The 16,713-nt window shown below is 30.7% G+C and overlaps 1 protein-coding gene across 1 annotated transcript; it reads right to left on the reverse strand.

The window, feature by feature from the left end:
- Nucleotides 1–120: 120 nt before the first annotated feature.
- Nucleotides 121–2,784, reverse strand: LOC142618783 (uncharacterized). Its single transcript, XM_075791802.1, has 3 exons — nt 2,488–2,784; nt 1,119–1,341; nt 121–923 (listed from the first exon to the last, which is right to left on the reverse strand). Exons 1-3 carry the CDS (start codon nt 2,701–2,703, stop codon nt 517–519), a joined length of 846 nt encoding a protein of 281 aa, XP_075647917.1. The 5' UTR covers nt 2,704–2,784; the 3' UTR covers nt 121–516.
- Between the last annotated feature and the right edge of the window lie 13,929 nt (nt 2,785–16,713).

Raw genomic sequence — 16,713 nt, forward strand, 5'->3', positions numbered from 1 at the left:
TCATGACACTGTTCATGAACCAACCAAGTTGCACAAAATGCGTGAGTAGTATTTTGGTTGTTTAAAAAATATTTTATTATAGTATTTTTATCAATAAATTTTTAATTTTCAGCAAATAAATGGTATCTAAATACATTCATCCATGTCTATATATAAGAAAGGAATTAATTGCCTTCGATAGGCACATTGTACATATACTAACACACTGCAAGCTCTTGTTTAGCAAAAAAAAAAAAAAAAAAAACACACTGCAAGCTCTTGTATTATGAGCTATGACCCTAGAATTGATACTCAAATGACCCACAAGTTACAATATTAGTGCTTCAAAAGAGGATCAGATTTGCACTGGGGTCTGCCTAGCTACTACAGTCTCATCAGCCGCAGTAAACTTTGCAACAAAACTCATTCACCAATATATGGCACAGACAATAATACTACTCACATATATATGGTACCAGCCTAAATAGAGTATCAAAATTGTGGAAGGCAATAACGTGTTGAATTCCAGCAAAAACCTTAGGTGACTACTACCGCAGGAGAAGCATTAACATGTAAGCGTGATTCACTGGCTTGCCTAGACGACAAGGTTGAAAGTTTGTTTATGGATTCATCATCAGGACTAGACGACCTATCACTTGAACCTGACCATTTCATTTGCATGAAGCTTCTCTTTCTCCAAGGACCCATATGGATTTTCTTTTCCTTCATCGACTTCTTGGCTGCATCACACACAACTCGAACAATGGCGTTGAGATAGTCAGGTTTCCCTATGTAATATTCTGGTAACTGGCTTGAAAGTTTGTGGTACTCATCACATGCTTTTGCAATCTTGAATTGGTCACGGAACTCCAACTCAATCAGGAATGATATTTGTTTCTTTCGAGAGGCTGTGCTTGCTATCACTTCTATATACTCATGTGAACCTATATCCCAAGATAACAAAAGCACCAAGAAAGCACTGTTTTGAGTTTTGGTCATAATTTTAAAGCACATACATTAAGGCAAAGGAAACAAATGTCTAGCATGATGTTCTACTAAACTATCGAGTAAAGTTGTGCAAATTGAGCAAAATTTAAACCCTGGATGATTCATATTTTTAAGAGGAAATAGAGTTTTACCTCCTGGAAACTTTTTGGTGTGTCTCCATCTTGAGGTGCAGAGAGAGGCCCTGAACCCTTTTTCACAAAGCAAAGTGACAACACCACGTCTAAGGCAGTGGATGCAACCATCGAAGCTTGGCTTTGAGCACTTGCAATAGTCCGACTCTTTGGCAAGCTCTATGATTCGGCTAAGCTCTTGTCTCAGCCTAGATGCTGTTAAACTATAGTTCTCCAAAATCTCCTGAAAAATATAACATAAGAACACAATCATTTTTAGCCTAAGGAATTTGATCGAAACTTGACAATCCATTTGTTCCATAAAAATTAAACAAATTATAATCACCTCCTTTTTTTTCTATTAATTTTTTTATTCATTCTTTTTTTTTTTTTTCTTCTGTTTAATCAATTTGTTTACTGATAAAAATAATAATCTTGTTATGTGGCTGAAAATAATTGATGTTCTAAAGCTAAATTTTCCAGACATTTTTAACATAAATATATTTGGATTTAATAATGATGGAGATTTTTTTTTTGAGGGACAACAATGATGGTGATTAAAAAAAGATGTGGCGATGCAATAAGACAAGTGTTATGAACATAGCCAATTATTGTCACAAATAATAATATCTCTATGTCGTGCCGAATTAACCACAAACAAATGAGTGTTGTCCAGACGCTTGAACCTGATATTTTATTTTCACTACCTTAATTCTGAAATAACAAAAATGACTATTCCAACTGTTACTTTCACGTAAAAAAACAAAAAATTAAACCTAAATATCACTTATAATTAATCAAACAGGAAATATCAATATCAACATCATAGTATCATTCTTTCTCAAAAAAAAAAAAAAAATCATAGTATCATACACACTTTTTTCGTTTTTTGGTTTTCTTTCAATTAATTAATGTCGGTGCTAGAGCCTTGAATCAGCAAGCTATAGCCACCTTTCAGCAAAAAAAAAAAAAAAAAAGCATGCTGTAGCCATGTATTAATTACCACATAAACATCTCAGCTTTCAATTACTTCCTATTTTGTTTGCACCAATCTAAAGTTTCAATTTCATTTTTTTAAATGGAAATAACTCAACACTGCGTTTGTGCTTAAATATAAAAGATCGAGGACAATAAGCAGAAAACTATCATATTTTTTTTCCTATTTTTCATTCTAATTAGGCTATGCTACACAAACACAAGAACATAATTTCAGAAAGAAGAAAAAATCACCAATTTTTTTAAAAAATTTTACTTTTTCATTATATCAAAATATTATGAAACACCAAAAAGAAACAATAAAAGGAAACTCCAACTTTTCTCTTATGCTTTTGTGAAAGAGAAGACTATATATATGTAATATGAAAGATTGTGTTAATTTAATGATATGTACCTGGAGCAAAACCTCTTGTGTTTCCCAGTACAAGTTTCTCTCAACTGGGTCATCATGGGAGTCATTGCCATCGAATTCATATCCATCATGTTGGTCTTCCAAAGTGGGGTTTGAGTCGTTACCATCTTCGCCAAAAAACTCAGAAACTTTCTCCTCTAGGCCGTCCATGCCCTGAATATTTTCTCCAAAAGCCTTCCCTTGAAGAAGAATACGCATCTTCTTGTAAGCAAGGAAGAAAGGAGAGAGAGGGTGAGAGAGAGAGAAGGAAAAAAAAAATGGTAGGTGTGTGAAGAAAGTGCTCTTGAAAGAAAATTGAGCATGAGGTGAGGGAGTATATATAGGGTTTGCCACGTCAGAAATGAGAAAAATATTGTGAGTTCTAGACTTGGTAGTATGCTATTATTGGAGTCGTGAGGCTTTTGGAATATTGTGGAGAAGTGCAGAATTTTGTGCAATATATATATATATATATATATATGAAATGGCCTTTAATTTATAATAAATTACTAATTGTTTAGTTGAGAAAAATTGTAAAGTTAATTATTGTGAATTTTACCAGGTTAATTTACAACTTGATGCATGAACATGGTTGATGCTACGTCAAAAATATATACAAGTTTGTGATTTTATTTTATTTTATTGTATTTTGAAAGTTGATAATATATGATATGTACAGTTTGTAAGATTTCATCTTCTCAAAAAAAAAAAACAAAGTTTGTAAGATTTCAATAAATAAAAAATTGTAATTATTGTAATTTCACTTAGGGGTGGCAAAATTTGACACGACCCGCGAACCCGACACGACACGACACGAAATTAGCAGGTTATGGGTTGAAGCTTAACAGGTTCGTGTCATATTCAGGTTGACACGACTAACCCGTTTAATAAATGGGTTGGGTTAGTGTTGAACACATAGAACCTGTTTGACCTGTCTGACCCGTTTAATTAAATGATATTTTACCAATATACCCTTCAAATTCTAGGTATATAAACTTATTAGTTGTTGTGATTTATTTTCTTTGACATATTGTGATTGATTATTTGGGATATTGGGATATGCTTTAATTTTGAATGATTATTTGTGATGCAGTTACTCGTTAGTTCTGAATTTTATATTAAAAATATTTATTTGTTTGTTTTTTCATTAATTTTTATTTTTCATTTTGATAAAATCTAATAAACAGGTCGACACGACTGACCCGTTTAATAAATGGGTCGTGTTAAGGTTGAGAAATCTTGACACGTTTAATAAACAGGTCGGGTTAGTGTTAACCTATGTAGTCGAATACTCATGACTTGACACGACACGAACCCGACACGCGAACACGAATTGTCACCCCTAATTTCACTTGCTTATTTTATAATAAAGCCACCATTAGTTTTATACACTGTCATTGATAAAATCTCCATTAATTATGAGAAATTTTATCACTATCTTGTAATCCTCTTTGTGTTTTGAGGAAATTAAGGGGGGAAAAGTATTGAGCTTTATAAATTGCAAAAAGCCAATAATGACAAGAAGTAATTTATTTCAAGGTATTGAGGGAAGAATGAACCCGGTCTTTCTTCAGTTGCAAGTTTGACTAGATAAGAAAAAATATATTAATATAGTAAATTCTTGTGTCAATGCTTATCTCTCTTAAAAAGAAGAAGTGTATTATCCAAAGCCCCGAAAGGAAAAACACTTAAAAGTGAAAGATAATTAGGTAAGCAGGTAATTAACGAGATAAAAATCCTATATCCTTGGTTTTCGTGTTCCACCTTAACACACACGTGTTTGACTTTTTTTTTTTTTCTATTTTAAATTTTAATCATTTTATAAAGGAAATTAAAATATGTGACAGACAGTAATTACTGTTGCATAAAATGAAACAGAAGACAAAATAGTAATCTATTCTTGATATTTAAGTTGTTGTCTCAAAAATAAAAAATAAAAAGTTGTCTTAAAAAATAATAGAATTACTTAAAAAGCAATTCAGCCCATATATGTCTATTATAATGTGGTGAATTTGAAAGTGAGACCTACCTCAAATATATCCTACTTTTGAATTACCTAATGTTTTTGCTGTGAATTATATGCTCTCATAGTCTCATTGATAAAATCTCCATTTTAGTTATGAGAAATTTATCATTATCTTGTAATCCTCTTGCAAAAAGCCAATAATGACAAGAAGTAATTTGTTTTCAAGGAATTGAGGGATGAGTGAACATGGGCATTTCTTCGGTTGCAAGTTTGACTAGAAAAGGAAAAAAAAATGTTAATATTGTAAATTCTTGTTGTCATGTATAGCTTATTCCTCTTAATAATAAGAAGTGTATTATCCAAAACCTAGAATATATATAAAAATAAATAAATAAATAAATAAAAACTCTGGAAGTGAAAGATAATAAGGTAAGCAGAGCAGGTAAAGATAAGGCTTTATGTTCCACGACATATCAGGGGTGTTTTGATTTTATTTATTTTTTCTATTTTAATTATTTTATTAAAAAAAAAAGATGTATGACATACTATAATTTGTGTAGCATAAAATGAAACTATGAAATCTTTTTTTTAATAAGAAAAAACTATGAAATCTTATCCAGGTAAAGATGATATTGTAGCCTATTCTTTTTTAAATTTAATAAAACGACAGAATTAGTCTCTATTCTTGAAATTTAAGATGTCTTAAAAAAAATAAAAGAATTACTTAAAAAAATATTCTGCCCATATATAGGTTTATTATAATGTGGTGAATTTGAAAGTGGGACCTACTCTTCTTCTCAAAAAAAAAAAAAAAAAAAAGGTGAGACCTACCTGCCCTTATATAGGTTTATTATAATGTGGTGAATTTGAAAGTGGGACCTACTCTTCTTCTCAAAAAAAAAAAAAAAAAAAGGGTGATACCTACCTCAAATCTTTCCTACATTTGAATTACCTAGAATGTATGCTGTAAATTATACTCCACCATGGCCCCCTCATTAAAATGACAACACAAGCAGGCTCCCTTTATTTAATCAGGAAGATAGATAGCACTAAGTCAGTAAATGGAGCTAAAAGGATGTCCTTACTGAAAAAAGAAGAAAAAGAAAAAAAGAGGAAAAAAAAAGAAAAGAAAAGGGTGATGCCTTTATTTCAGTCTGGCTGTTTACATGCCCAACTTATTTATTTTTATTTATTCAAAAAAAAATTTATTTTAATTTTTTATAATATTTTTTGCAAGGGTTTTAACCTATAGCGTCCGCTCTTAATCATAATTCTTTCCCATTAGACCAAAATATCAATTCGATTTCTTGTGTAGGTAAGAATTGAATTTCATATCTCTATTCAATCATCAAAACCAGTTAAATTAACTAGAACCCACTTATTTTTTTAATATTTGATTACTTATTCTCTTGAAGCTAATTATTTAACTAACCTTGCTTTTAATTATTTGACCAATCACCATCAAACCTTATTGGCCAAATATTATATCTTAAAAAAAGTGCCCTTCCTTTAAGAATCCTCTTCATTGCAAATATTGTCCGTTTCATTTATTTCATAGTCCAAAGTAGATTTTTGGACATAGCCAATAGTCTATACACTATTAAATTTATTAAATAAAATTTGAAATATCAAATGGACGAAATGGATAAAAAACTGTTAAGTTTTTGGTATATGTATTATATTTCTTTTTCTTCTTCTTTAACTGGATACTTTAGGTTTGTTTAATTAAAAGGCAAAAATTAAAAAGGGGAAAGATTACCTTTTACTGTTTATGCTTACTGTACTTCATTATTTCAATTAAAATGCATATATAAAAAAATATATTAAAAAAATCGAAATGAATTATTTTACATGTGAATTTTAATTAGCTTAATATCTAAAATCTATTAATGTCAAATAAAAGATAAAAAATATACTTGTATCACATCCCATTTATATTGATGTGGCTGGGATACAATGAACGATTCAAAAAGATAGCCTTGTAAGAGCATCCACAATGGGCTTGTAATATGCCAAATACAAAGCCCAAAACACACCCAACAACTAGAAATCTAAAACTGAGAAATGCCAAATTTTTTTGGCATAGTGCTACAGTACCATCTCACTAGCTACAGTACCATCTCAAATGTGAGATGGTACTGTAGTGCTATGCCTAAACACAATACTATATTTTAATCCGTTCAAGCCTCTCTTTCTCTCTCTAGTACCGGGTTTTTGCTCTCTCCATCCCCTCTCTCTCTCTCTCTCTCTCTCTCTCTCTCTCTCTCTCTCTCGCCATTGTCAAGCTTCTCTCTTTATCTTCGAATCACCAAGCCACTGTCACCAAGCCTCGCTCTTTCTCTCCAAATCACTGAGCCACTGTCACCCTCTTTCTCTCGGTCCGAGCTCTCTCTCATCTCACATCTCTCTTTCTCGTTCAAAGCTTGTACCAGAGTTGGGTTGGGTTCGTGGTTTGATCTGGGCATGGTGGTGGGTTGGGATCGATTGATGGTGGGTTTGGATCGGCATAGGTTGGCGGGTTGGGTTTGCTGGAGATGGCTTCGATGGGTTTGACAAAGGTTTGAATCGAAGAGGGTGGGTTGCTGTGTTTGACCATGGGTTGCTGTGTTGTGCTTGGTCGGCGAGGTCTGGTTTCTGCGTTTTGGTAGATGTGGGTCACAGCGTGGGTTTTTTTTTTTTTTTTTTTTAAATATGGGTTTTTGTTCCGGTGGGATTTTGGTGGGTAGTGGGCAGTGGTGGCGTGGTAGGCATGGTGGAGGCGCGGTGGTGGTGACTGGGCAGTGGAGGCACAATGATAGAGGTTGAGGGAAGGTGGAGGAGAAAATTGGAAAAAAATAAAAAATGAAAAATATATTTTATTGTGTAGATATATTATTTTAATGAGTAAAATAAGAAAATAAAAGTTGGGATGTTAGAGGTATTGTAAAATGGTATGGTATAATGATAAAATGACTTTTTGGGATGGTAAAATAGAGTAGAATTGGAATTCCCGACTGTGGATGCTCTAAGAGCATCCCCAGTGAGGATTAAATTGACAAAAAAAGTCAATTTAACAACCAACTCTCCAAAACTATGGCTGCAGTAAAGCAGCTAAAGTTAAAAATAAATAAATAAATAACTTTGAGCTACAATGGGTTGCTATAGATAGCAGCCGATTGTAGCTCAAAACTTAAAACAAAAAAAAAATATTTTAATCTAAAGTGTTAAAAAAAAATAATGTATTGATGGTTGTGGTTGTTAGTTATTATGTTAGATATATTATTTTATTGTGTTGTTTATATTATTTTAATGTGTTGAATGTTAATATAAAACATTTGCTGTAAGGTGTATTATAAAGCGAGTTGTTAAAATAGATAAAGTAGTGTTTTAGTTGTTAAAAGCTAAATTTTTTAGATTATTTATTGTGAATGCTCTAATTGATCACCTAAATAATTTTCAAGGGGAATAAGGGTATGATTGTAACTTGGATATATAAGTTAAAATGAATAATTTTGTCAACTAAGGTTGCGTTTAACATTGGTTTAAAAAGTCAACTTTTTTTACTATTTAGTGTCTGTTTGGTATGATTAATTTTGTTATCTTATTTTACTATTTAACTTATTTTTGCTACTATTCATGGGCTCCACTTTACTTTTTGATACTATTCATGGGTTTCACTGTATTATCTACAATACTCTTAACAAAAAGTTTTCAATTTTAGCAAAATAAGTGGATCCCAAACAGACTCTTAGTTTATTTTTGCTACTATTCAGCTTATTTTTGGTACTATTTATGGGTTTCACTGTACTATTTTAGTTAATTTTTAGCTTCATCTACAGTACTTTCAGCAAAAAAAATTCAGTTTAGACTAAATAAATGTCTGTTTAGGATTCACTTATTTTGCTGAAACTGAAAACTTTTTGCTAAAAGTACAATAAAGATAAAAGTTAGCTAAAATAATACAATGAACTCATGAATAGTACCAAAAAGTATTGTAGGACCCATGAATAGTAACAAAAATAAGCTGAATAGTAAAATTAGCTGACTTTTTAACTTGGAGCTAAACGTGCACTTATAAACTGTTTTCAAACGAACTCTAAGAATCAATATTATGTGTAGGAGTAATTATCAACGTGCTTAACAGCAGCGAAAATCCCTCCCTTGCTGCCTATGGCCACTTGGTAGAAGAGGCGAAGTCCTTAGCAAAAAAATTTTGTTGCTGTGGAGTTTCTCTATATTAGATGGCAGCTATAATTTTGTTGTTCATAATATTGCTAGACATGTTAGCAAGGTCTTAGTATAGATGAAGGATATTTCTCCACACTTCCATAATGTAATTTTAGCCAATGCGGCTGTTCTCTTTTAATAATATTACATTCTTCTTCTCAAAAAAAAAAAAAAAAAAAAATATATATATATATATATATATATATATATATATATATATATATATATATATATAGGAGTAGGACTAGCAAATGTGGCAGAGACAGACAGGTTGATTCTCCATCTCCATCCTTAAGCAGGTAAGAAAAATAACTCTACTCTCTCTCTCTCTCTCTCTCTCTCTATATATATATATATATATATATTCCTTAAGCAGGTAAGAAAAATAACTCCTATCCTCTCTCTCTCTCTCTCTCTCTCTCTATATATATATATATATATATATATATATATATATATATATATATAATTTTCAATACCTACCTTTAACCTAGTCAGCTATTCTGAGCGAACAAAACCAAGTAATTTTTTAAAAGAGATAAGTTCAAAAAACATAAGGGTTGACAAAACTGGTCTTCACTCCAAACTCTAGATAGTTTAGACTTAATTACAACCTCCATAACTGTGTCACCCCCAATTTGTCAAAGTCCCTAAGCACCTGTTATCTTCCTATTGCCTTTTCTAGCTCTAACTTCAACTTGTGTCTAACTTGTGCTTAATTCTAGTTAACTTCTTATTATGATCAAATTAGGTATAAATTAGGTCCGTTGGCTCGGATTTCAATAATTGATTATTGATTTTCTAATTTTGATTTCATTCATATGACATCTTTTTCAATCTATATACTGAAAAGCACATTTCAAATACAATGTCAACAAATGGAAGCTTACAAAAATGCTAGCATCAAAGAGTGATGAACATGTATAAATGTATAAATTTTTTGTACGGCCATTTTCAATCATAAAAATCAAAGCTTATAAAAAGGGTTTTAGAAGGTTGGTAAGATTCCCTACAGGACGTACGTTAATTTTAGAGATAATTCAAAGGGATGGAAACCAGCTAATAAAGTAAGACAAAAGGATAACATACAATACTAAAATGTATAATATTTTTTAAATAAATCAGCTTCATGCCTAACCCTGCCTAACCTTTACTGTGGTGTGTCTCAATCTATCATATTCATTATGACTTAATAACTTACTATTTTTTCCCAAGAACAAGCCTGACTTTTCTTTTCACTTGTTACCTTACAATATATTTGAATATTAAATGTCAATTTTCAGGCCAGTTAAGGGAAAAAACGAAAAAAGAAAAGGAAAGAACAAATATTTATATGAGAGTTAATATCCAAAACACCTATTACTATCTAACTCTAGTGAAAGTGAGGGTTAGGAACAGATATTTTTCATATAACTGACAATAATAGATTTATTAATAGAAACTTAGCTTTTTAATTTGTTATTTTTGTGCTTAATCAACTTGATGTGATAAGTAGGAATGACAATACACTGGAGTAAGATCAAATCATCGGTATCTCTCGCTCCTTTTAGGTTAGAAAACCCTGGTAGCTAGGGTAGGTTGAAGTGAGGTAGAGTGAAAGCATTTAATCATCTCTAACTTCCTATTGATCAGTGGTTCCAACATTCATAAATGAGAAAGGAGAGCAACGGTAGTAATAGTATTGATAGTAAAAGATGAAATCTTTTGAAATAGTAAAAGAATATATATATATATATATATATATATATATATATATATAAAATAAAAAATACAAACAGTCAGATGGGATATTTTACCATACATAAATATAAGAAAATACACTTATGATGACATTTTGAGTAGAATATACTTTGTCAGTTGGAATATACTTCTTGAGAAGACTTTGAAGTTTTAATATAAATTATAGGAACTCTACTTAATAAAAAAAAAAATACAAGTCTATAGTTTTGGGTCTAATTACATTAAATTAGATAATGTCTTGCGCAATGCACAGTCTAGTTTACAATTTCATTTAAAATTATTTTTATGTATATTAAGATTTACATATTATACTTATTTTATTGTATAATATTTATGTTTGCCCACAATATTGTTGAATATATTGAAACTTGATTTTCTTACTTCATATTTTATTAAAAAAATTGTATAACACTATAAGACGTTATAATATTTACCGTAACTAAAAAGTAAAATTTTTTTTTTAAACAGATTAAATGATTTTGAAATTTATAAATAAGAATTTAAAGCATAAAATACTTTATATCCTAGAATTACATAAATTTAAGCAATCTTTCAAACACTTCCTCAACCACTCTATTTTCACAACTAAATAAAGAGATCTCAATCGCAATTAAATAGGAACTTAGCTTTTTAATTTGTTTTTTTTTTGCTTAATCAACTTGATGTGATAAGTAGGAATGACAATGCACTAGTAAGATCAAATCATGGTCTCGTTCCTTCTTTTAGGTCAAAAAACCCTTATAGGGTAGGTTAAAGTGATGTAGACTGAAACTGTAAAAGCATTTAGTCATCTCTAAATTTCTAATGATCAATGGTTCCAACTACTCATAAATGAGAAAGGAGAGGAGCGGTAGTAATAATATTTGTGGGGGGTAAAATGATTAAAATATGTATTTGGGCCTTAGGCCTGATTTGGTGGAGAAAGCCTATTCGAGCATTGTCTTTGAGGCCCGCAAACCAATTCATGCTATAAGGGTTGGAGGAGCCGTCCGAGGAGGAGTATCTCCTTGGATGGGTCAAGTAAAGGTCATAGGACATGTTAAGGGGTTTGGAGGGAGAACTCTAAAAGATCTGTTGGGTAAAGGTATGATCCACGCGGTTATTGGAAGTAAAAGCGTATGATAAATATCAAAGGGGAAAAGACTGCTACCACCACATTGAAGACCCTACACTTACCTCCCTAACCGCATTAATGGAGAAATGACCTCTGAACAGTAATGTTCAACCTTCCAGCTAGTGTTTGAAGACTTCAAGAAGGTGCCAGATGAGACAAGTATTTAATTGGAAGATCTGTGTTACACGTGGAAGAAGAAAGGAATAAGAAGATGGATATAAAAGAACAAGAGGGGTATGAGAAGAGGGGGACGAAAAAACAGTAGTTGTAATATTGTTCTTAAAGAGAGAAAGGCAGTACAATTGGTCTTCGGATTACGTCCAAGGAGAGTTTCTTTGTTATTCCCATCTATTGAACACGTGGATAATGGCAATCTAGCCTGATTTTTCTCTTCATCCAACATCTATAGTCTAGGTTTTAAGTTCACATTTTACAAATTTTATTGTATAAGGCTCTTTGAACTTAAGTCCATCTAGTGTTTGGACCGGGTACAAATTGTGCACATACAATATTGATATTAAAAGATAAAATCTTTTGAAATAGTAAAAGAATATATATATATATATATATATATAAAATAAAAAATACAAACAATCAGATGGGATATTTTATCATATATAAATATAAGAAAATACATTTACTATGACATTTTGAGTAGAATATACCATGTTAGTTGGAATATACTTCTTGAGAAGACTTTGAAGTTTTAATATAAAGTATAGGAACTCTACTCAATCAAAAAAATATATATATACAAGTCTATAGTTTTGGGTCTAGTTACATTAAATTAGATAATGTCCTGCGCAATGCACAATCTAGTTTACAATTTCATTTAAAATTATTTTTATGCATATTAAGATCTACATTTTATACTTATTTTATTGTATAATATCTATGTTTGCCCACAATATTATTGAATATATTGAAACTTGATTTTCTTAATTCATATTTTATTAAAAAATTGTATAACACTATAAGACGTTATAATATTTACTGTAACTAAAAAATAAATTTTATTTTTTAAAACAGATTAAATGATTTTGAAATTTATAAATAAGAATTTAAGGCATAAAATAACTTATATCCTAAAATTACATAAATTTAAGCAACCTCCCAAACACTTCCTTAACCACTCTATTTTCACAACTAAATAAGGAGATCTCAATCGCAATTAAATAGGAACTTAGCTTTTTAATTTGTTATTTTTTTGCTTAATCAACTTGATGTGATAAGTAGGAATGACAATGCACTAGTAGGATCAAATCATGGTCTCGCTCCTTCTTTTAGGTCAAAAAACCCTCACAGGGTAGGTTAAAGTGAGGTAGAGTGAAACTGCGACAGCATTTAATCATCTCTAAATTTCTAATGATTAGTGGTTCCAACTACTCATAAATGAGAAAAGGTCAAAAAACCCTCACAGGGTAGGTTAAAGTGAGGTGGAGTGAAACTATGACAGCATTTAATCATCTCTAAATTTCTAATGATTAGTGATTCCAACTACTCATAAATGAGAAAGGAGAGGAGCCGTAGTAATAATATTGATATTAAAAGACAAAGTGTTTTGACATGGTAAAACACACACACACATATAATACACAATCAGATAGGATATTTTACCATGCATAAGTATTAGAAAATACATTAGCAATGAAATTTTGGGTAGAATTTACCAAGTTAGTTAGAATATACTTCTTGGAGACAACTTTAAAGTTTTAATATAATATATAACAACACCACATAATTATATATATATGATTTTGAGTCTAACTACTCACACATGTATATACTCAATGGTATCATCTATTTGCCAAAAACAAGAACTTTCTTACGCAAGAGGAACTTAAAATTAATAAATCTGGTAGTCTGGTGGATCTCCTTCAAATAGAATCGTACATGTGACTCAGACTCTCAGAGTGCTCTTATTTGTTATATTTGAGGAATATCGAGTAATCACATGGCAAACTAATGGAAAACAAAAATGCATCACTAAGCAACACTTTCTTCGAAAGGATCAGTTATTCCTTTCTTTTCGATCACTTGCAAAAACCTAATTGGCATGTGCTTCTTTCCACTTTATAAACTTAATCTATGCATGTACCACGTGTTATAATTCTTCTTTTCACCATTGACACCAAAAAGTACGTCTCCCACACCCATTTTGGAGCTATTTTCTTACCGAAAATTATATGTTGTACCCGACATATATGCCGAGTGTCTCACACAGAGACAGGCCCTACAGTATATGGAACCCGCCACTATGTGAGTGACCCGACATATATATATCGAGTACACCATATACCGGCTCATTTTCTTACAATGTGCAATCATTTTAAAGTCCAGGAAACACTTTTCTGGATAACCTTGGGACTTGTGGTGAACTGGTGGTATCTTATAAATATATGGTCATCACTGCATTGATAATCGGAAAGAATATTCAAAGCTGCCTTGAGAATCAAAATAGAATATCCAAAGGGTTTCTTTTGGTATCTTTGGTTTACCACCACACGGAGGGAAAAAGCAAGAGAAAAAAAATCTACCTGTCTTTTTCTTTTTAATTGTTTGGTTAGTATATGAGAAAATAAAAAAGGAAAGTGACAACACATGATTCAAAATTCTCCTCCAATGCCCACTTACAATAACATTCTCTCCAAATGAGAGATTTGAAGATAAAATTGGTTAAGCATTATGATTGGGGGTGTAAAACCCCCCAAATTGATATTTTAGCAATACACTTGTTCAAATTGTGTTTTTTCTAGGTATATATTATTAAAAAAATTTAACAACTATGAATAATGTGTATATATATAAAATACTGTAATTAGATGGTAAAACTAATATATTTTATTTTTTCATCTCTATCTTCTAATAAACAATTATTAGCCTTTTATTATTTTTTTCTCTCTTCACATTCTCTTCCTCTCAAGTAAATAGTAAATAAAAAAAGAATATTGAAATAAAGTGGTGAAAGAATAGAAATTGGAATGTGGTGCATTGGACAGTAGGATGATATAATAAATAAAGTAAATTTTTAGATGGTAAAATATATATTTTTATGCAAACTCGGGTGTGAATGCTTAAAAAGACTATATATTGGCACACCATGAAAGTAACAACGTGATGATCTTGATAGTATAACAATGAAAGCTACAACTTTGCAATGGTGATCATGGATAGAGAGATATTACTTGGATATTAGTACAACAGGAAAATGAGATTGAGGCTTACATGTCAAAATAGTAAGTTTAAATGTTTTCTCGTAGAATTAGTCTTTTTGGTATCTTGTCCCTTGTGGAGACAGGCTCATCTTATGCTAGATATCATGTCTAGTACTAGACATTATGTCCAAGTGAAAAGCGATTTTTGAAAAGACGAGTACCATATTTTCAAAGGTTATCTACCAAATTACTTTCAAACATTTCTCTTTTGATAAATAATTTTAAAAAATATATTATTTACCAAAAATGGTTCACCTTTACTCTCAATATTTTTTTATCCTTAATTTCCAAATATTTATTGCTAACTAACATCAAACTTAACTTAAACCATTTTTATTAATTTAGGGGTCTTGTGGCTTAAAAAAAATTGTCTAAAAGGCTCACTCCACCAAGCCAACAAAATTGGAGTGTGTAGTTTGTGACACTTACTTTACTCGCCAATTGGTCAAGTATAAAGTTAGCTAAGGTCTTTGTCGCCAATATTAATCTACACTACATGCATTATTCTCTCTTACTCCTATAAGAACCTAGCACTCAGTGCAGTCAAGCTTGGCTCTCTTGTAGCGAAAAAGTTGGGTTTGAATCTCCATAAAACGCCAATAATTAGCACTGCAATTTTATTAGGTACTCCCTTCATCCCAAAGTAGGTGTTCCATAATTATCTAATTTATCTTTATATACTCTTAAATATATATTTTGCAGGCAAGGGAAATGTGGAGTATGGGCATCTTTTTGAGACACACCAAAAAGAATGAGGATGCACTTAATTAGCAGAGGGAATATTAAAAGAATTTGTTCGTATAGTACTGTGTTTTTTTTTTTTTTTTTTGGGAGCATCTATAAATTTGTTCTTAAAGGAAAATATACATAGATAAATAATTTATTTTTTTGAAGACCTAAAACTAATTAATATTAAGTTTTTGTATGTGTTATCATCAATTTACTCAAATTTCATTAGTTCTCCTATAAAATTAAAATAGATTTTTATTTGTGTTGGAAGTTTTGAAGTTGTGGAGGACCAGCTTAAGTGCTTAACACCTCCTTCATGTAGCTTAGTATTCCCATATTTTGCAATGAGACATTGTTTTGCCTATTGTCGTTGGATTTGTGTAGAAAGATTTAATTAATTCAAAGATTACTAATTGGAATTTTTTTAAAGTATTTGGAAAATCTTTGGAGAAAAGTAATATTGGTTCATGCATGAATTACATGGATCTTAAAGTATTCGCATCAGCTCGTGCAAAAAAAAAAAACTATTTTAGCTTTAGAACTTTTCTTTTTCTATTTTATATAATCATTTTTAAAAAAACCCTATCAAATTATTGATTAAAAAAATTAAATATATAGCTACACTGTAGTAACATTGTAAATTTATACATTTTTAACTTGATTAATGTGTGAGATTTTGAAAATTCGATGCTTAAAATTGAGTTATTTTTATATTTTGTATTGTCAAATGCTCTTAGTTTTTTTTAATCTTTTAATCTCAAATGCTCTTAGTTGCTTCTATCATGATATTATAAAGAAATAATTTAATAATCGGGCATCAAAGCAAACGGATTATGATCAATTAACTCTCAATACCAGTTTAGTGCAGCAACATCAATGAACTCTTGATGGTGATAATACAAGAGGTTAAGTGAAAGGAGCACTTTTTCCACTGACTTGACAGGGTAAACACTATACATATATGATAGGCTTTTGAAAGTAGTGTCAAATCTAGCCAAAGAGGTCTAGGACTTTCTTATTTGTAATTTTAAAGGGTCTGGTTAATGTGTGTCTTTAAGATATGTATTAACTATTTATTTTAAGAAAGTTCTTATGGAGAATTGAAAAAATTGTCAAAATAATTTGTTATTTTTTTTATAAAATTTTTTATTAATATATGCTTTAAGGACAAACGTGAATAAATTCCTGATATATGGTGTGAATGCCACTCTTGGTTGTTTGCTCACTTTGAAACAATTATGTGCATGATTGCTTATCAG

The sequence above is a fragment of the Castanea sativa genome, chromosome 12 (genome assembly GCF_040712315.1).
Source record: "Castanea sativa cultivar Marrone di Chiusa Pesio chromosome 12, ASM4071231v1".
In the NCBI taxonomy this organism is placed as follows: Eukaryota; Viridiplantae; Streptophyta; class Magnoliopsida; order Fagales; family Fagaceae; genus Castanea; species Castanea sativa.

Coding starts and splice junctions, on each gene's coding strand:
- LOC142618783 (XM_075791802.1), bottom strand. CDS start 2,703: ATGCGTATTCTTCTTCAAGGGAAGGCTTTTGGAGAAAATATTCAGGGC. Junction 1,342..2,487: donor CACAAGAGGTTTTGCTCCAG/GTACATATCATT, acceptor TATATTTTTCAG/GAGATTTTGGAGAACTATAG. Junction 924..1,118: donor CACCAAAAAGTTTCCAGGAG/GTAAAACTCTAT, acceptor CTTGGGATATAG/GTTCACATGAGTATATAGAA.